At 44.0% G+C, this 21,213-nt stretch overlaps 1 protein-coding gene across 1 annotated transcript in view; it reads right to left on the bottom strand.

The window, feature by feature from the left end:
* MYO1H (myosin IH) overlaps positions 1-21,213 on the bottom strand; it is a 43,636-nt gene that overhangs the window by 6,997 nt on the left and 15,426 nt on the right. The window contains exons 13-20 of the mRNA XM_061168872.1: positions 18,886-18,977; positions 17,080-17,174; positions 14,136-14,182; positions 10,911-10,991; positions 9,657-9,762; positions 8,812-8,929; positions 3,693-3,806; positions 1,036-1,112 (exon numbers count right to left, since the gene is read on the bottom strand). Of these exons, the coding sequence (XP_061024855.1) occupies positions 1,036-1,112; positions 3,693-3,806; positions 8,812-8,929; positions 9,657-9,762; positions 10,911-10,991; positions 14,136-14,182; positions 17,080-17,174; positions 18,886-18,977 (730 nt within the window). The remainder of the gene's footprint in view (positions 1-1,035; positions 1,113-3,692; positions 3,807-8,811; positions 8,930-9,656; positions 9,763-10,910; positions 10,992-14,135; positions 14,183-17,079; positions 17,175-18,885; positions 18,978-21,213) is intronic.

The raw sequence follows: 21,213 nt of genomic DNA, 5'->3' as shown, positions 1-21,213 counted from the left end.
TCCCACCCAACCCTGCAAGGCAGGCAGGCATCAGCACATTTCACAAAGGGGATCACAGAGCCAGGCGGTGAAGACCCTTGCCAGGCGCGAGGCAACCACGCGGCTGTGAAGCAGGAGTGTGAACCCAGGGCTGTGGAACCACACACGTGCCCTTAGCTCCTCCATTCACAGTGCGCCCCCTCCACCCAGTGACTGGGGTCCCCCCGCAGACCAAGCTCCCCGAGGGTCCCGCACACCAGCAGCATCACATCCCCTGGGGGCTGGGTAGAAATGTTAACCCAGGCCCCCGCATTCAGCACCTGCCCACGAACCTGATCTGGGTGATCAGTGCCCGCTGCCGGAGGGGTCAGAAACAGACTACCAAGCACAGTGGTTATGAGCCCAGGCCCTGAAGCCAGACAGACACACACTCAAACCCCAGCTCTGCTGCTGTTGGGCCTCAGCTTCCCCCCATGTAAAGTGGAGATAATAATACCACTCGTCCACAGGTTTGTTCGGAGAATACAATGAGATCATGAATACAGCAAGCACTGAGATTACTCAAGCAGAGCTGGTCTCAACAGGCCAGGTGAGATCTCAAAGGAGAAGCCCCTACCCCCTGGTAGTTTTGATTTGTGATTTTTTGCATTTTCCTCCCATCTAAGTTTTCTTATTTACCATTCACAACAAACACCCTGGCTGTGGGCTTTGCAGCTATACCTTCCAACATCAGACGCCTATACAAATGAAGTTTTAAAAAAACCTTCATTTAAGTGGTATGGACTCCGTGGGTTTAGGTCCTGGTGTGGCACAACAAAGTTGGATCCAAACTAAAAATGAGGCAGAACTATAGCGTTTACGTTTCCAGGTGCATCCATGACAGCCCTCCAAACATAAGGGATAAATTCACCTGTCTCTTATAATCCTGTTACCTTGTTCTGGGTTTCCAAAGCCAGTGCTTCTAACATTATATCAAACACATGTTTAAGATGCTTCCCAAGCTAAGCTTGTTCATATCACATTCTGTTAAAATCAGGGCAGGAAAAAATACCATACCTAATTGATGTTTACTAAATTCAAAGGCATCTTCAGTAGCAAACAGAGTTCTGGGGAAGCGAATGAATATTTTGGTTCTAGAAATGAAAAAAATGTTTTAATTATTAACTGGTCATCACCATCTGTAGTGGATTCAGTAGTGTCCTCCCCCCACCCCCAAAGGCACATCCACTTAGATCCTCAGAATGTGATTCTTATTTGGAAATAGGGTCTTTGCAGATGTCATCAAGGTAAAGATTGAGATAAAACCACACTAAATCCAATGAGAGTGTTCTTAGGGAAAGACACACAGAGAGACGCAGGGGAGAAGGCCATGTGAAGACAGAGGCAGAGATTGGAGTGATGCTGCCACAAGCCAAGGAATGTCAGGATCCACTGGAAGCTGGAAGCAGCAAGGAAGGATCCTCCCAGAGGGACTTCAGAGGGAGCACGGCCCTGCCAACACCTGGATTTTGGCCTTCTGGCCTCCAGAAATGTGAGAAAATAAATTTCTGTTGTTTTAAGCCAACCAGTCTGTAGTTAATTCATTATGCAGCCCTAGGAAGTTAATTCACCTTCCTAACCCAAAGTGACTTCCCTGGGCTTTAAAAAGTGATGACAGAGAATATGGGTCTAAGTTTAGGAGAAGATCCCATCAGCCAGCAAAGATAAATTATAAATATTGAGCTCATATTGCCTGCCCTCTCAGGCTCCCCGGCAACCCACCCTTTGAGGGAAACTTCCCAGGCCAGCCACTGGGGGGCAGCAGTGCATCGTGCCACGTAAACCCATCAGAGGTTTTATACCGGGGACAGATAACACCTCTGACCTCCCTGACCCACCTCGCATTGGATGTGCTAAGCCCTATTCCTCAGAAATCTGGCTTGGAAAAGTAACTGCTCCTTGGAGCAGGGCCCAGAATAGAAGAATAAAGGATGGAATGGGGCCAGGGTGGTCATAGAGGGCTATATACAAGTTGGCAGGGAAAGCCCACTGACACATTCAAAGGCAGAGATCCCTGACGCTGGAATCTCTGCGGCCTGGCAGTAGATCCTCTTCAATGTGTGGGCCCTGTTCTTTGCAATCAAATGAACGCTGACCAAAATGTCTAAGAGAACAGATGAAAATTATCCTGGTTCACCCCACTGAGTTGTGCCTTGACGCTTTCAATGTGTACGAAAAGTCCTGCTCACGGACGACAACTCTACAGTAATGATACCTAGAGTTCTAGAACACCACTTTCTGGGAGATGCTAGAGGAGCTTTCTCATCGCAGAAGTCCTAATATCTCCTCTGAGAAGTCATGCATACATTTTGAACAATGAAAGAATCTAGGCAGAGAGAGATTAGGGAATTCGCACTGATAACCTCCTCATTTTGTGCAAAAAGAAGCTCATCCCAGTCTCCGATGCAGGTTTAGAACCCAGGGCTCCTTTATACTTAACCTCCTCCAATAGGCAGCTATGTAGCCTTTCTAACCATTTAGCGCTTGTGGTACGGTGCTTTATAATAAGAAATATGTATTTGGTCTTTGCCCCGTTCCAGTGTCACAGCTCCCAAAACCCTTGTAATTTCCTAAGTGATTAGAGCAATGGGGCATCTTTTGTTATAATCTTTTGGGTTTTGTTCCTGAAATAGCTTCAAAGTGATAAAGGGGAAATGGGTGTCTTTTTAAAAATTCTTTTCCATTATGGTTTATTATAGGATATGGAATATAGTTCCCTGTGCTGTACGGTAGGACCATGTTGTTTATCTATTTTATATTTATAGTAGTTTGTATCTGCTGATCCCAAATTCCCAATTTATCCCTCACCACCCCCTTTCTCCAGGTGTTTTTTATTATTTATAACAAACCCCTTTCAACCACACCACACCTGAGTTTATGCTAACAGCTGATGTTTGGAAAGCCCCTAGATAACCTAAGGATGGGAACTGGTTGCCAGGGAAACCAATCTTGAGATTAGAGGGTTGGAACTTTCAGCCCCACTCCTGGGGAGGGGAGAGGGGCGCGAGGTTGAATGAATGACCACTGGCCAATGAATTTATCAATCATGCCTATGCCTCTATAAAACCCCAAAAAGGCATGATTTGGAGATCTTCTGGGTGCACCTGGAGAGAGCATGGGACCTCCGCACCCCCTCCCACATACCTTGCCCTGTGTATCTCTTCTATCTGGCTGTTCCCAAGTTATATTCTTTTGTAATAAACTGGTAATCCAGTAAGTAAAGTATTTTCCTGATTCTTTGAGCTACTCTAGAAAAATTAATCAAACCCAAGGAGGGGGTCATGGGGACCTCCAATTTATAGCTGATTGGTCAGAAACACAGGTGACAAACTGGACTTGTGATTGGCCTCTGAAGGGAGGATGGACAGTCATGGGAGACTGAGCCCTTAACCCGCGGGATCTGACACCATCTCCAGGTAGACTGTCAGAAGTGAGTTTAATTGTAGGACACCCAGCTGGTGTTAGAAGTGTGATGGAGTGTTTTGAGTGTGAGGGAAGCGTTGAGAGTAGAGACACACAGGAGAGTTTTTTCTTTACAGAGATGCATTTAAATTGAGTGAATGCAAGTATCTGCTTATAAATCTACGTAAACTCCTGAAGAATGAATCTCCAGGCTCAAGATGGATACAGATCGATTAGGAAAACATTTTGACAGCGATTTCCGGGACACTCACCTCCCTAACTTGTACTCCTCGGGTTCGTAGCCAATGTACTTGATCAGCCGCTCTACGCCCTCTGCTGGAGGCCCGTGCCAGTGCGGCCAGGTGTCTGGGCACAAGGACTTGTACCTAGGGAGGGGAGAGGCATGTTTAGGAAGCTGCAGACCTTACACTAACTAGCTCCCCTCGAGGTCAGCTTCACTCCGCTGGGCACACCAACCACTCAGAGTAATAGACGCATCACACCCACTTCCTAGAATTCAACGATATATACTCAGCAATAAAGAAACAAGAGGGGGGCTTCCCTGGTGGCGCAGTGGTTGGGAGTCCACCTGCCAATGCAGGGGACACGGGTTCGAGCCCTGGTCTGGGAAGATCCCACATGCCGCGGAGCAACTGGGCCCGTGAGCCACGATTACTGAGCCTGTGCGTCTGGAGCCTGTGCTCCGCAATGGGAGAGGCCACGATAGTGAGAGGCCCGCGCACCGTGATGAAGAGTGGCCCCCACTTGCCGCAACTAGAGAAAGCCCTCACACAGAAACGAAGACCCAACACAGCCATAAATAATAAATAAATAAATAAATAAAATTAAAAAAAAAAAAAGTGAGGGGGTTCGTTTAAAAAAAAAAAAAAAGAAACAAGAGGAACTGTTTCAACAGGGTGGGAGGTTCGGCCTGTCTTCATAGAACAATGACCTCACATCAGACACTCTACCCAAGAAACTCAATTCTGCTCCTAGGTGTATACGCAAGAGACATGAAAACATATGTCCGCACAAAAGCTTACACGTGAATATTCGGAGCATCATTATTTATAACTGACAAAAGGTGGAAACAACCCAAATGTCCATCAAGAGACAAAGGAATGTATAAACAAGTACAGTCCAGCACGGGAAGAAAAGGTATCATGCTTGATAAGTGACGAGGGATTTTTCAAGGGTAAATTTTGGACCCAAGGTTGACTTAAGAACCTGATTTCAGTATAAAATGCAACTCCCTTCTAATATGTGGTCGCGATAAAGATAACCATGATGTCTGTAATGTAATGAAAAAAGTGAATGCAGAATTCAGAAGTGCCTGTGGACTAAGGCTAGAGCGACACAACTGGAGCCACCGGACTGGAGCCGCACTGCTTGGGTTGGAGCCCAGCTCAGGAGCCGGACAAGTCGCTTCACCTCCTCACTTTGCGGCATAAACAATGAATGGCAGGACCTTCCTTGTGGGGTCGTCACGAGGTTGAAATGAGATACCCCATGGAAAGTATTTGGCACAGTCTGAGACTTCAAAAGCTGTTAGCTACAGTATTCCTATTACACTTCCTTCCCTTAATATCATTATATGGTTTGTATTATTTTAAAATCAAATGTCAAACCGTTAAGAACATGTTTATTTTCCTGGAATTATACTTTATGAGAAAATCCATTAAGGACATCACAATGAATTGAATGTTTGTGTCCTCCCACCCCCAAATTCATATGTTGAAGAATCCTAACCCCCCAATGTGATGGTATTAGGAGATGGGGCCTTTGGAAGGTGATTAGGTCAGGAGGGTGGATCCCTCATCCTTGGGATTTGTTCCCTTATAAAAGAGACCCCAGAGAGCTCCCTTGCCCTCTTTCCACCATGTGAGGATGTGATGAGAAGAGAGCAGGGTGCAATCCAGATGAGGGCTCTCACCAGAACCTGACCGTGCTGGCTCCCTGATCTTGGATTTCTAGCCTCCAGAACTGTGAGAAATAAACTTCTGTTGTTTATAAGGCACCCAGTTTATGGTACTTTGTCATAGCAGCCTGAACTAAGACAGGCATTAAGTGTCACATGTTCTTCCCTGATGACTTCCCGCTGTTACTCCACACACAAAGGTACAGACACATGCCAACCCCAGGGAACGCAGAGCAACGCCAGGCCCTGCTCCCTCCTGTCTGGTGCAGGCCCCTCACTAGCACACACCATCAAAGCTGTCTAAACATGGTCTAGACAGACACAGAGGAGATGGGGAGATGCTTTAAATGCCTGCAGGGTAGAGGGACTCATAACTTCTGTCCTTTTTAACTCTGAGATGCAGTCGCTCCCTGGTCAAGGGAAGCAGTGCCAGGGAGGGTGCACACATTCGGACATCTCCAGCCCATTCCCGTGGGCCTCTCCTGCCTTCCCCTGGGCCACTGTCCTGCGGCAATGCCAGCCTCCTAGCTGGTCCTCAAGCTGCCCAGTTCCCACCTCCAGGCTCTGCTGCCCAGACAGCTGCCTCCAAATATCCTCATGGCTCCCTTCCTTACTTGGAGAGGCCCTCCTGGACCACTCTTTCCCCAACCCGGATTCATTTTCCTTCAAAGAATGTACGCCCCGCCTGACCTCCTATATCTCCTTGTTATCGCCAGTGGAAAGTACACTCCATGTGGGCAGGGGTGGGGTCTGTCCTGTTCACTGCTGTTACCCAGCACCTTGGACAGTGCTGGTACAAAGCAGGGGCTCACTAGTATTTATAGAAAGAATAAACAAGCCCGACAGCAGCAAAGTAGGAAAAAACGCAGGAAGACTGGAACGGCAAATGCCTGCGTGTTTTGGGGCCGGGGTGGGCAGTAGCTGCTGCTTCCCTCTTCACTAGACTTCAGATTCAGAAAAATGGATGAGATAAGGGTGAATGACAAGTCGCTGATGAGCAAAACTGGTATGTCAAGGAGGTTCTCCCCACCTAACCCTAACCCACCACAAAAAAAAAAAAAAAAAAAACCTGGCAAAAAGACTGGTAGATCCTCAAACAAACACTGAGTTATCATCTGACCCAGTAATCTACTCCTAGGTATGTGCCCAAAGAAATGAAAGCATATGATCACACTATAACTTGTACTTGAGTGTTCCCAGCAGCATTATTCAGAATAGCCAAATAATGGAAACAACCCAAATGCCCATCAACAGAGGAACGGATAAATAAAATGTTGTCTGTCCACACAATTGAGTATCATTCAGCCATAAAAAAGAATGAAGTGCTGACATATGCTATAACATAGATGAACATTAAAAGCATCATGCTAAGGGAAAGAAGCCAGACACTAAAGTCCATATATGATACGACCACACTTGTATGAAATGTCCAGAATAGGGAAATCTATAAAGACAGAAAGTAGAGTGGTGGTGGCTTAGGGCTGGGGCAGGTTGGTAAGGAGTTAGGGCATTTATAGCTAAAGGGTATGAGGTTTCTTTTTGAAAGCATGAAAGTGTTCTCAAATGGACTGTGCTTGCATAGATCTGTGAATACCAGAAACCACTGATGCTTTAAGTGGGTGAATTGTACAGTCGGTGAATTATATCTCAATGAAGCTGTTTAGGAAAAGAAAACCATGGCTATCCACTGGCAGTGTGGTCCCCAAATGGTGACAGATGAAAGAAAAAAGGAGAGAGGACAAAAAGGAGAGGGGGGTGACAACCAGCCTCTGACTCTAGGCTGCTTGAGGGTCCCACGTTTCCTTCCTACCTGCCCTCCAGACGGGCCTCCAGTGGGACACCTGTGATGGTGTTTCATCTGTGAGGATTGGGATGGAGATGCTTATCCAAATGTACCTATAGCGTAGAGCAAAGCCGGGCAGAGATTTCCAAGGCTGGGGTCCCGGGCCCCGCTGAGCCTTGCAAGGTAGTATTTGGGGTGGGGTTGTCTGTAACTCTTTTCGCTGTTTCTAAAACCCAAAGACATTTATACTGTTTCTCAAGATAGAACCACACAGGTCAATAAAATCCTCAGTGTATTTAGCTGAAATTGTATCAACTCAAAAGGTTAATGCTGACGATACTCATCAGAGGTTTAGATCAGCAGGTAAATCATTAAAAAACAACAGTGAGGAAAGAGATGGTTACTTAATAAATGCATATAAACAGATATTAATTATCAAGACACGAGGCTCATGGGAGAAAAATAAGCAAGATCCGTGGGTAGAGAAAAATCTGAGATTAAATGAGGGGCTGAAAATAAGAGCACCAAAAAACGATGAAGTTTCAGGGCGCAGGATCTTGATGTAAATTGCAAAATGCAAGGAATTGGATTGAAAATGTAATGTCATGCACCTGCTTTTTATAATTATGAAGTTGTACTTCAAAAGAAGCCTAATATTCACAAATGAACCTATCTACAAAACAGAAATAGACTCACAGACATAGAGATCAGACTTGTGGTTGCCAAGGGGGAGAAGAGGAGGGAAAGGGATGGCCTGGGAGTTTAGGGTTAATAGATGCAAACTATGACATTTAGAATGGATAAACAACAAGGTTCTACTGTATAGCACAGGGAACTATATCCAATCTCCTGGGATAAACCATAGTGAAAAAGAATATTAAAAAAAGAATGTATATATGTGTATAGCTGAGTCACTTTTCTATACAGCAGAGACTGGCACAACATTGTCAATCAACTATACTTCAATTTAAAAAAATTTAAAAAATAAAAAAGAAGTCTAATATTAAGTTAACATATGAAATTACTGATATTCAACCATGTTGACCCACAAAAAGAACCATTTTATTATGCTTCTCTTGCGAGTGTAACAATGTGTTGTTTTCTTGGCAGCACGAATAACATGCAGCCCAACTGCATGCACAAGCAATTTGGGCCGTAGTCGTAGTGGTGGTGGTTATATGATTAAATCCTTACAAACTCCTCGAGAGCAATTTAATCCCCGTGTTACACATGAGGAATTAGGTCTCAGTTGGAAGAGAAAGAATGGGGATTCCCACCCAAGGATCTGTGGCTCCAATGCCCGTGTTATCATCACTACACCTGTGTCTCTGGACAGCCCATGAGGCCAAGGGGATTGCTCCCAGACTGACCGCGCTAAAACCAGCACCCATGGTCGCCATGGGAAGGGTCTTCCCCAGCCAAGTACAGACCCCAAGGGTGCATGTCCCACGTCTGCCCCCGGGGGCAAGTCTGTGCATGGCGTCTTGTACTTCCTAGATTCCAAGAAGTTAGGGGCTTAGCGAAATGAAGAGAAGGTGGCAAACCAAGTCAGCTTCCTATTCTCTGAAATGTCAGTGTTCATCACTGTCACCGCTACAGCAGTTAAGAAGCAAACGGAGTTCCCTGGGGGACAGCCTTTTATTCATCGCCACACACTTCACTGGCTTCAGATCAACAAAACAAACTTTACCTTTGCAAGAAATGCTCGTATTTCCGTCGGTACGCAAAGCCGGCCCGTCTCACCCGCAGGTGCTCCATCAGCCCCAGGTACTTGACCTGATGCCTTATGAGGAAGTCATCGAACTTGCCTTTGGAAACACAGAAGGAAGAGTGACGGTGAAGGACCCTGTGGCTCTGTTTCAACCAAGGCAGACCAGAGGCTGCAAGCTGACGATCTGTGGGCTGGGTCTGGCCACCAGGCATGTTTTGTTAGGTCCTAATTGTGTTTCTCTTAGTGGGGGAATTTTACAGGAAAATCTGAATTTCTGGTTTCTCTTGAAAATCCATGAGATCTGGCCATTCTGGGCCTAGAGCCCCACATGGCAACAAATGGCCCTAAGGAAGGAGGACTGCCCCTTTAGACAGGGTGTGCCCTCTCCAGTTGGCCACAGTCCCCTCCGTTCCCTATTGCATTACAGCTGGTCTGCTTCACCCATTCGCTCTTCCTGCCTGGATTCTATAAGCCTTTGACTGTACAGCTTTGTCATGAGACCATGGCACAAGCTTAGAAAATACCCAAGTCATAGACCATTTTGGAAGATTCTTCACTGGCTGGAGAGAAGCAGTATTGCTTCCCCTCACCTCTGAGGTCTGCTTGGCTCAGCTGTGTTAGTCCTGAAACTGGCCACGCTCTGAGCAAAGCTCACACAGGACCATGAAAGAAACCCTCCTCCTTATTCATTTGCCTTCTATTATTTAATACAGAGAACAAGCAACAAGCCTGTGGTGGATTTTAGGACTTTCCCCACCGTCGTCTTGGTTTTCCACCCAGCCTCATTTCCCTGACCTCAGTGTTCTGAACAATTCACAACTCACTGGGTTCTTTACTCTCGTTGGGCTTGATGCAACGGATGTACGAAGGTTCCTTAGAGATGAGAATTTCCAGAAGGCTGCTCAGACTGTTTTTAAACTGAGTCCCCACCTGCAGGGAGAGAGAGAATGAGCTAAACAGATGCCGTTGCTCCCCATTTATACAGAGAAGACTGGTTAAATCACAAGACTGGCCCTTTAGACCCAAACACTCAACAGACTGTTCTACTTGTTACCTGTCACGAACTGTTTTGTCCATTAAGAGAAGGCTTTGAATGTCCTGGCCTGAGAAGCCCAAGCTCAGTCTGGTCAAGGGGAGGCTGGACAAGCACCTTTCCAGGATGCTTCCCTCACTTGGCGAATACAAAGTGAGCACCTCGTGGGAGCCAGCATCGCCGCTGAGCCAGTCACCCTCCACCACCTTCCTGTTTCCTTGTTACCAAGCTTCCTTTATGACACTCGCACTACTGTAATTTCTTTCTTTATTTGGTGATACAGTAAGTCCCCTACATATGAACAAATTCCGTTCTGAGAGCACATTAAGTCCAATTTGTTCATAAGTCCAACAAAGTTAGCCTACGTACTGAACTAACACAATCGGCTATGTAGTACTGTACTGTAATAGGTTTATAATACTTTTCAGACAAATAGTGAATTAAAAACAAACACAAAAAATAAGAAAACATTTTTAATCTTACAGTATAGCACCTTGAAAAGTACAGTAGTACAGTACAACAGCTGGCATACAGGGGCTGGCATTGAGTGAACAGGCAAGAAGAGTTACTGACTGGAGGAGGGAGAGGAGGTGGGAGATGGTAGAGCTGAAGGATCGTCAGCAATGGGAGATGGAGGGTGAGCTGCAATTTCACTCACGCCTGACGTTGATGGCACGCACGTCTGCATCTTTGAAAGTTCGCAACTTGAAGGTTTGTGTGTAGGGGACTTACTGTATCTTCCTATACCACCTCCCACTAGATTGTAAACCCCACGAGGGCAGGAACACTGTCTGTTCTGTTATTGGTAGATACCCCTGTGCCCAGCACAGTGCCTGACACACAGTAGGTGCTCAATGAATGTTTGCAAATGAACACACTGGTTCTAACCTTGGAAAATATATATTTAGTAGAACATTTAGAGAGTGATACTTCCAAAAAAAGGAGAGGACAGCTTAAAAAGCATAGGTAACTAAAGTACTTGCACCCTCTGGGTGATTTTTGCTACCTTTCCAATTTTGCACAGGCATTTCCCCCTGCCACTCACTGTTGGTGGCCTTCTCCGGTTTTCTAACTCGGCCACCCGGAAGCACTCCTTCAGGATTCTGTTTTTGGACCTGCACAGCACCTGTAGGTAAAGAGAAATGAGTACCACATTTGCTACTTCAGAAATCATTAAGAGGTCTTCAGGAAAGTTCACGTAAGTGTGCACAATGGACCAGAGCCATCTGCCTTGGGAGCACTTGAAGAAGAAGAGGGGAAAAAACACAATCATAGGGACTTCCCTGGTGGTACAGTGGTTAAGAATCCACCTGCCAATGCAGGGGACACGGGTTCGAGCCCTGGTCCGGGAAGATCCCACATGCCTCGGAGCAACTAAGCCTGTGAGCCACAACTACTGAGCCCGCATGTCACAACTACTGAAGCCTGCGCGCTTAGAGCCCGTGCTCCGCAACAAGAGAAGCCACCGCAATGAGAAGCCCGTGCACCGCAACAAAGACCCAACGCAGGCAAAAAAAATTAATTAATTAAAAAAAAAACAAAACACAATCATATGTAGAAGAAAATGTTCAAATACAGACCATCCCCAACTTAGGATGGTTTGACTTTACAGTGGTGTGAAAGTGATGAACATTCAATAGAAACCATACTTTGAATTTTGGTTTTTGATCTTTTCCCGGGCTTACAACACTCTCATGACGCTGGGCAGCCCAGCAAGCCACGGCTCCGTCAGCCATGCGATCACAAGGGTGAACCACCAATATACTCAAAACCATTCTGTTTTTCACTTTCAGTACAGTATTCAATCAATAACATGAGATATTCAATAATTTATTATAGAATAGGCTTTGTATTAGGTGATTTGGCCCAACTGTAAGCTAATGTAACCATTCTGAGCACCTTTAAGATGGGATAGGCTAAGCTATGATGTTCAGTAGTTAGGTGTAGTCAATGCATTTTCAACTTAATGATATTTTCAATATACGATGGGTTTATCAGGATGTAACCCATGTAAGCTGAGGAAGACCTGTACTATATCCAGTGCTCTGTCTACTTGGTGAGGCCATCTGATTATTTTTCCTTGGACATGATGAAGCAGTAATTATTTCCAGTTCAGCTAGGCTGCTACAGAACAAACCAGCTCTTTAAGAATGATCTCCAAGATATGGTGTTAAGTGAAAAATAGCAAGATGCAGGACCACATGCATAGTGTGTATGAAGAGAAAAGAAAAAGGGGGAGACACACACACACACATGTCCTGGTCTGTACCATCCCTGGGAGGATACACAATAAACTGGTTAGAGCAGCTGGCTCTCAGGAGAGGGACTTGGTGACATGGGTCCAAGGACATCAGCTTTGGTATGTCTGATTTTTCCTTCTGTGCATATCTTTTCAAAAATTTTAATTTGACACACACAAAAATTTTTTTTCCTTATAGCCATACGATGGAGGATGATTCAGCCTTAAAAAGGAAGGAAATTCTGACACATGCAACAACATGGATGAAGCTTGACAACATGATGCTAAGTGAAACAAGCCAGATACAAAAGACAAATACTGTGTAATTTCACTTATATAAGTACCTAGAGTAGCCAAATTCATATAGAAGGTAGAATAGTGGTTGCCAAGGGCTGGAGGGGAGGGGGAATAAGGGAGTTAGTGGTTAATGGGTACAGAGTTCCAGTTTTGCAAGATGAAAAGAGTTCTGGAGGTGGATTGCACAACAATGGGAATGTACTTAACACAACTGAACTGTGCACTTAAAAATGATTGACATAGTAAATTTCATATTATGTATGTATATTTTGCCACAGTTAAAATTTAGAATTTTTTTAAACTCACCCCAATTTTAAACTCACAGTGGCATAAGAGAGTAATTTGCAGATAGGAAATTTTAAAAATTAGAAAGCACCCATCTCAGAAAGTACAAGGAACTTCAGCCCTGGTGGAAAAAGTGGGAGATTTAGAGATTCTTCCTGTGGGAAGCACCCTCCACGGATGGGTTTGTGAAGGGGATGGGCAATGCCCACAGAGGGGAAAGCCACAAGGGGAATAGTGTCTCCCATTTGTCCAACAGGACCTTCCACTCCAAGAAGAAGGTATCAACAGACCCACTTCACCGATGGGGAAATCTGCCATGAGACCCCCCCAGCTGGGACAGGGTCAGGCTGAGACTCAGACCCAGAGAGCACCCGCCTGGAGCAAACATCCAAAGTTAGGAATCGCTTATCCATCCTGAATCCCAGAGGTTGGGACAAGTGGTCCTAAAGTGGTAGAGAAAAATAGGGAAGGGCAGAAAACACTCCTGAGATGAACCGTTTGCATGTTCTCTCTGAAAATGTCTCTCTAGGTTTAAGCTTTTTATAAACCAAGCCCATTAAATACGATCCAATTTTTAAAAAACAGTTAACTATTTTAATACAAAATAAAGGCTTAAAAAAACCCAAGGTTTCTCTGATCAGTGAGGCATATGAAAAGAGATGGGATTTCATTGGTAGCCCCAGGGGCATATCCTGGTTCCAGCCCCACCTTGAGATATGACCTTGAACAAGTCATGATCTCTCTGGGTCTCAGTTTCTTCATCCTTGGTTTGTGTCACCCCAGTGTATTCCCACTGGTCCAAGACAAGATCTCTACTCCTCCCTGGGGACCTCATCCTGCTGAGCTCTCAGCCCCCTCTAACACTGCCCGTCACTGAACACATGCTGAGCTCACCTGGGCCTCGGGGCCTTTGCACATGCTGGTCCCTCTATCTGGAGTAGCCCCTGATCTTCCCAAGTCCAAGATCCTTCTCGTTCAGGTTTCAGTTCAAAGTCACATCAACGAGGGTGTTTTCTCTGACCACTTAAACTAAATTTAAAATGTCCCTCTCAATCATAGTTCCTTATTTTCTTCATAGCACTTCTCACTGATGGGTAACTTAATTGTGTATGTATTTATTCTCAGCCACTCCTCCTTCCCTCCCCACCCTGCCCCCACCCCCCCGATGATAAGCCCCATGAGAACGAGGACTGTCTTGTTCACCACTGAGACCCCAGAGCTAGCACCATGCCTGGCACACAGGAGGGACACCACACACATATGAATGGGTTTGTTGAGTCAAGTGTTCATACAGATGATCTTAAATGTCTGTTCCGGCCATGACATGCTGGAGTTCTAATATAATGCATGGAAGAGAAAAATCCAGAAGGCCAAATCTACCCCCAAATCAGTATCACAGGTGATATCTCATAACCATCAGAAATACATATACTTAAGTTTCAGACTTACTTCTTTCAGATGTCTGTAGAGGAGATCATTGTTTTTTTCCAAGAATCCTGTAAAACATTGAATGAGAAATCCCTGAATCAATGTTTTTGACTAAAAATACAATTCCGTCCAAACTGATTGCAAAGGGAAATCCTAAAAATAATCTTTTAGGATTAGAGTTTCTCAGCCTTGGCAATACTGACATTTGGGGCTGGATCATTCTTTGTTTTGGGGGCTGTCCTGTGTATTGTGGGTGTTTAGCAGCATCCCTGGCCTCTACCCACTAGATGCCAGGTCTATAGACACTGCTAGATGTCCCTGGGGGATAACGCCATCCTTGGTCAAGAGCCAAGTCCTCAGAACTGACCTATAGCTCACATGCTACACGCGAAACCCCGATGAGCTATCACATGAATGTAGAGTCTTCCGATGAGCTATCACATGAATGTAGAGTCTTCACACTGAGTGTTGTATACGTGCCCTAGTAAAGAATTACACATACAATGAATGACATTGAAACAATGGAAGGGAGCTGAATTCCAAGGGCGGCCAGGTGAGATTATGTAGATGGATGAGAAAATCACCCCCACCACTGACAAAAATCAAGCTCAAGCACTTGGACTAGTGGTACCCAATGGCATCAAAGGAAGACACATTATTTCCAATTTTAAAACTTGGCTTATCAATGCTCACTTAAAACCTAGCCAGTTAGTAATTAAATTAGTAACTAGATGGCATTATAAAGCCAAAACCAGCTAAAGATGACATGCATCAGGAAAACAAAGAAAAAAGATGCATCAGCAATGTCTAAGATACATCCTTTTTAGAGGACAATTTGGACTTATCAAAACTAACATTTTTATTGAGGTAAAACATACATAACATAAAATTTACCATTTAAACTATCTTTAAGTGTATAGTTCAGTGGCATTAAGTGAATTCATATTGTTGTGCAACCATCCATCCATCTCCAGGACACTTTTCCTTTTCCCCAACTGAAAATTTGTACTGGTTAAACACTAATTCCCCATTCCTCCTCCCTGAAGCCCCTGATAACCCCTACTCTACTTTCTGTCTTTATGAATTCGACTACGTACCTCACGTAAGTGGAATCCTATCAGATTTGTCCTTTCGTGTTTGGCTTATTTCACTTAGCATAATGTTTTCAAGGTTCATCCATGTTGTAGCAGGTGCCAGAATTTCTTGCCTTTTTAAGCCTGAATAATGTTCCATTGAAAGGATAGAATACATTTTGTTTATCTGTTCATCCATCGATGGACACTTGAGTTGCTTCCCCCTTTAGGCTATTGTGAATAATGCTCCTATGTACATGGGTGTACAAATATCTGTTCGCGTTCCTGCTTTCAGTTCTTTTGGATATATGCCCAGAAGTGGTCAAAAGGAACTTTTGATAGACTCTTTAACTTAGCAATGCCACTTCTGGGAATTTATCCTAGGTATATAATGTGCACAAATTGGCTAAGTGGAATAGACAAAAATGTCAAACACACCAGTGTTTACAAGAGATAAAGCTGGAAACAACCAGAGGCCATCAAACAGATGACAGGACACAGCCCCACAGGAGTACCTGTAGCTTTTCAGAAGAAATGCAGAGGAACCTGTTTGTTGCTATGGAGAGCGAATGCAGGTCTGGAGGCAAGAGGCCTGGGTGTGTGACCTTGGTCAAGTTATTTAACTTCTCTGAGTTCAGTGCCTCACAGATTAAAAGGGGGCTAATAAGGCTGCCCACCTCACAGGGTGGTTCTGTAAGGTCTAAGCGAGCAACAGAGGTAAAGCATTTGGGACAGTGCCTGGCCCATAGTGAGCGCTCAATGAATATTAGTTGGAGTCCAAATGATTGCCAATATCCATTAAATGAAAAATGCAAAAGAGATAACCCAAAATAACAATCTGTGTTATTTAGATGTGTGTGTGTGTGCACACGTGCATGTCCCCACGTGTGTAAGTATATGCATAAGACATTTTTATTTTCCAGTTGGTTCTTGTGGTTACCTCAGGGAGAGACTAAGAATAAAAAGGGGTTTTTAGTTTTCCTTTTGTACTTTTCTGTACTGTCAGAAATTTCTAGCCTTACATGTGTATTACTTTATTCTTTAAACAAAAATCAATAAGTTATATACATAGAGATTTGTCCTATTTAAAAAGTTTTTCTTTCTTATACCACTCTGTACTTAAGGGAAAAAACCTAATACACAGTATTATACTTTTTAAAGATTTTTTAGCAAAATAAACTTATTTAGAAGCAAAAATTATCTAAAATCTAAAGCAGAAGTGACAAAAGAAAGTATTTGAAAAATGCTTTGGAAAAAATGTTCACAGCAGCATTATTTATAATAGCGAAAAAGAGGAAACAACCCAAATGCCCATCAACTGATGAAGGGATAAACAAAATGTGGTGTAAACATGCAATGGAATATTATTTGGCAATTAAACAGGAATGACAACGTGGATGAACCCTGAAAACATTATACATTATATAAGTGAAAGAAGCCAGACACAAAAGTCCACACGTTGTGTGATTCCATTTCTATGAAATGTCCAGAATAGGTAAATCTACAGAAACAGAAAGTAGACTGGTTTGTTGCCTAGGGCTGGGGGAGAGGGGCTGGGGGAAAATGGGGAGTGACTGCTAATGAGTAAAGGGGCTCTTCTTGGGGTGATGGGGAAATGTTCTAGAACAGAATGTGGCGATAATTGCACAACTGCAGAGTGAATATACTAAAAACTGTTGAACTGTACACTTTAAACGGGTGAAATAGATGCTATGTGAATTATCACAATAAAGTGGTTATATATAAAAGTAAAAACTTTTAAAATGCTTTTAAAATGGCATGTTTGCACGCGGGGCTAGGGAACATTTGAGACAGATGTGCAGCATTTTTTCAGTGGACTCGGGGGCACCTGCATGGCTGTGATCTGTGATCTGTGCCCCACAGACACTCACCCTCGGTGCAGTATGTGACCTCTCCCGCATAGTGGAAGAGCCGGAACTCCATCCAGCCAATCCTCTTTCTGCCCTTTGGACCTGCCAGCTTCTGGCTGCAGCAAGACAGAAATAGACACGAACTGAAACTTTCTACTTCACTGCAACCAAATGCACCAACATTTTAAGCAAAAGAGTTGTTTAGGATTGTGACAATCAGCTGAAGGCCAGCACTGAAAGCTAACCACAAAGGGCAGCTCCCAGGAAACCTTCCCTCCTATTTCTTCTGGCTACAGACCAAGGTCTCTCTAAAATTAGATCCTTCCTTCTCATAAGCACCGAGGAATGGGAAAAAAATACATGAGTCACAGAAACACATTTATTTGTACAGTGAAATAACTTCCATTTTTCTAGGTGATGCCTAAATGTCAGTTTTACTACTTTACATTTTTATGATGCTGAGAGACTAAAATACTGATGAAACATTGTTTTTCAGATCCTGGTGATTCATAATTTTTTATAAATTTTTTGAAATGTATATACATATATATTATGTACCCATATATTGCAAGTGCACAGCTCAATGAATTTTTGCAAACTGAATTCTTCTGTGTGACTCGCATCAGATCAAGAGACAGAACATTACTAATCCCTGAGAACCCCCAACCTTGAGCCCTTTCCAGGTCAACCTGACATCTAACAGAAGAGGTTGTTTTTACCGGGTTTGATATTTCATAGAAACGGAACCATATAGTATGTACTCTTTTGTGTCTGATTTCTCTTGATTACATGCTTTTGTGATTTACCTACATCATTGCATGTATTATAGATTGTTCATTCTCATGGCCATATATTATCCCATTTGTGAAGATGTTACAACTTATTTTCCCATTCTTGATTCATATACTTATCCAGTTCCACTTATGTATCCTTTCAATAGTCTATAAGGGGTTTGATGAAGCCACTACAATTTATTGAATCTTTGCTATGGCCAGAAATTACACTAGGTGATTTATGTAGTCATTTACAATGCTATATGGTAGGTATATTAATTATCTCATCTTGTAGAAGGGGAAACTCAAACTCAGGAGTATTGCTTGCCCAAAGTCATGTGCCGAATAAGTGGCTGAACTGGGATTCATAACCAGCTCCCTACGACTCCAGAGCACATGCCCTTAAATTCTCTCCTCCTTGTCTCAAAGACTATGTTAAATTTCTAGTTGATTTTCTGGGGTGCTGTAAATGCTCTATGTCTTCATCTGTGGAATGGTGATGTGGGTATGCACAAATATAATAATTCATCTGGTTGTACAATTCAGATCTACATACACCCCTGCATGTATTTTATGCCTGAATTAAAAAGAAACATTTCATGCATGTGGACATGTCCAAAATGAAATGATGAATAAAGATACAAAATCTTAAAAAAAAAATTCTACTTGGAATTCACATGACCTTGACCCCTACCAACAAAAGTTGTGCAGTTGGCGTATCATCATGATATTTCTAGGAATGAAGAAGTATCTGTACTCTTGGAGAGCACTGTCCATATATCCAAGATAATGGAGATACAGTTGACCCTTGAACAACATGGGGTTTAGGGGCACCGACCTCCACGCAGTCAAAAATTTGTGTATAACTCATAGCTGGCCTTCTGTATCCATGGATTCAACCAACAGGGGATGGGATCACGTAGTACTGTAAGTATTTACTATTGAAAAAAAAAGCCCATGTATAAGTGGACCCACGCAGTTAAAACTCGTGTTGTTCAAAGGTCAACTCTACGTGACCTTCCCCCATACAACAGCCTCGCAATGAGACACCTACGTTTGGAAGTGTGCGTGCTTGCCCACTTTCTCTTCCAATCTCTCCAGGAAACTCAAGTCTGTAGCAGGACCAGGACGAATACATTCTTCATCCTACAAAACAGAAAGAGAAGTTTCTGTTCATGGCACCACCCTCCATCAATTCCAAGTTTAAATGCTCCCACCAGCTGGGGCAAAATGTAGTGGATTGAAATATATCATCTCACACAAGTTCGGGTGAACATTTCTGGGGGAGGAAGGGTAATCCATCACATGTGCTCAGCTTCTCAAATCTGATCAGGGAAGCTTGGACCAGAGAGACTGGAAATTTCCATGAAAAGTCAACTCTCCCACCTGTCTGACGCCTATGTCCAAAGTCTTCCCAGGGACACTTCGCAGCTTTCATAACCAGCTGAAACACTCAACTTCATTGTCTCTTAACCACTCATAACCAGCTGGCCAAGAACATACCCTCTTTTACTAGGAGCAAAGCCCTCAGGGAAAGCAAGCCGTAAAGCTAGTTGAGTCTAACCTTTCCTGTTTCACAAGCTATGTCTATTTCCTGTTTTGGGTCCTCAACAGCGATAACATTTAATTGACCATCTTAAAAAAATGAATCAACCCTGTAGCTTTTATTAAAACAACAAAAAAGCTGGGTTCACGTTGGTGAAACAATTCTTACAAAGCAATATTTCTATGCTTTCTGATGCCATCTATGGCAAACCAAATAGAAACAAGTACTTACTACTAAGGTATTTTAAAATGCTAGTCTAGCAATCTGCAGGCGCATTGAACGTACATGCACTAGCTTACATCAGTCTGTGCTTCCTGGACGTCCACGCAGTTTGCCCCCTTCAGGTCTTTGCTCAAATGTCACCTCAGAGAGTCCTTCCTAGACCATCTTACCTAAAATTGAACCCCCCTCACCAGCACATCTAATCTTTCCTGCTTTTTTCTCCATTGCACAATCTGTGCATTTTGCCCATTCACCTGTTTGTTGTTAGTCTCTCCATGCTAGAATTTAAAGCCTCTGAGTGCAGCTGTTTTGACCTGTTTTGTCCACTGCCATGTCCCAAAGCACGAGGCAGAATCCTGGCACAAAGTAAGCATTCAATAGGTATTTGCTGAACGGATAGAGTCTGAATGCTTGCCATGCACCAGGTATAGTTCTAAGCCCTCTGCATGTATTATTTCACTTAATTTGTCCTTACAGCTCCTCTCTGAGGTAAGTGCTGTTATCATTGGCCCCATTGAAAGATGATGAAATTTGAGCTCAGAGAGGTTAAGACACCTACCTAAGCTTACACAGCTAATTAGCAGTAGGGCTGGGATTTGAATCGAGATGGTGCCCATGTTCCTGGCGACTCTAGTTGCCACCCATCAATGTCCCTGCTGTGCTTTAGAATCATGGGTTCACACAGCAGTTAGTTGTCGGGGAGGCAGGAGGAGGAAGGGGACCAGTAATTCTCATTAACAGGGAGGCAAACCGTAGTACAGATGATCCCGAATGGAAGGCAAGGCAGGGAAGTCATTTCTCACTGGCCTTCAGAATTTATTAGAGACATTGATGTTTGAAGTGGAACAATTGTGGATTCGAGGACCCTGATATTTTCAGAAGTCACAATAGTTCAGAAGAAGGTCACAGGCCCACCTCACGGAGCCTCAACTCAGGATCCGTGGATATTCTTTTTTTTTTTTTTTTTAATTTATTAATTTATTTATTTATTTTTGGCTGTGTTGGGTCTTCGTTTCTGTGCGAGGGTTTTCTCTAGTTGCGGCAAGCGGGGGCCACTCTTCGTCGCGGTGCGCGGGCCTCTCACTATCGCGGCCTCTCTTGTTGCGGAGCACAGGCTCCAGACGCGCAGGCTCAGTAGTTGTGGCTCATGGGCCAAGTTGCTCCGCGGCATGTGGGATCTTCCCAGACCAGGGCTCGAACCCGTGTCCCCTGCATTGGCAGGCGGATTCTCAACCACTGCACCACCAGGGAAGCCCCATGGATATTCTTTATAAAGCCTTCCTTTAAGTCTTCTGGCTCCCTGCTCAGTGCCAAGCATGAAAGCAGCCCCTCCCCCAAGTGCCTAAACCAGGTCCCCAGTTCCCTGGCTCATCCTTCCATGTCTATGGAAGAGAGACATGCATGCTTTCATTATAAAAGGTCTTTCCTTGTGATCTCCTGATGGGCTATAATTTAGGTCTGTGAATCTGAACAAGAGGGGAAAGCTCAGCCTAAAGCCTGGAGCAAAAATTCAGCAAAAAAGTTCAACTTGCATCCTTCAGTAATCCTGTGGATTTCACTCTTAACCCTCTGTAAGCCTGGGTATTGTAAATACCATTGAATGGGCCCCAAGTC

The sequence above is a fragment of the Eubalaena glacialis genome, chromosome 15, assembly GCF_028564815.1.
Source record: "Eubalaena glacialis isolate mEubGla1 chromosome 15, mEubGla1.1.hap2.+ XY, whole genome shotgun sequence".
NCBI classification, from domain to species: domain Eukaryota; kingdom Metazoa; phylum Chordata; class Mammalia; order Artiodactyla; family Balaenidae; genus Eubalaena; species Eubalaena glacialis.
The sequence above is the reverse complement of the archived record's forward strand: the minus strand, read 5'-3'. Positions and strand labels throughout refer to the sequence as shown.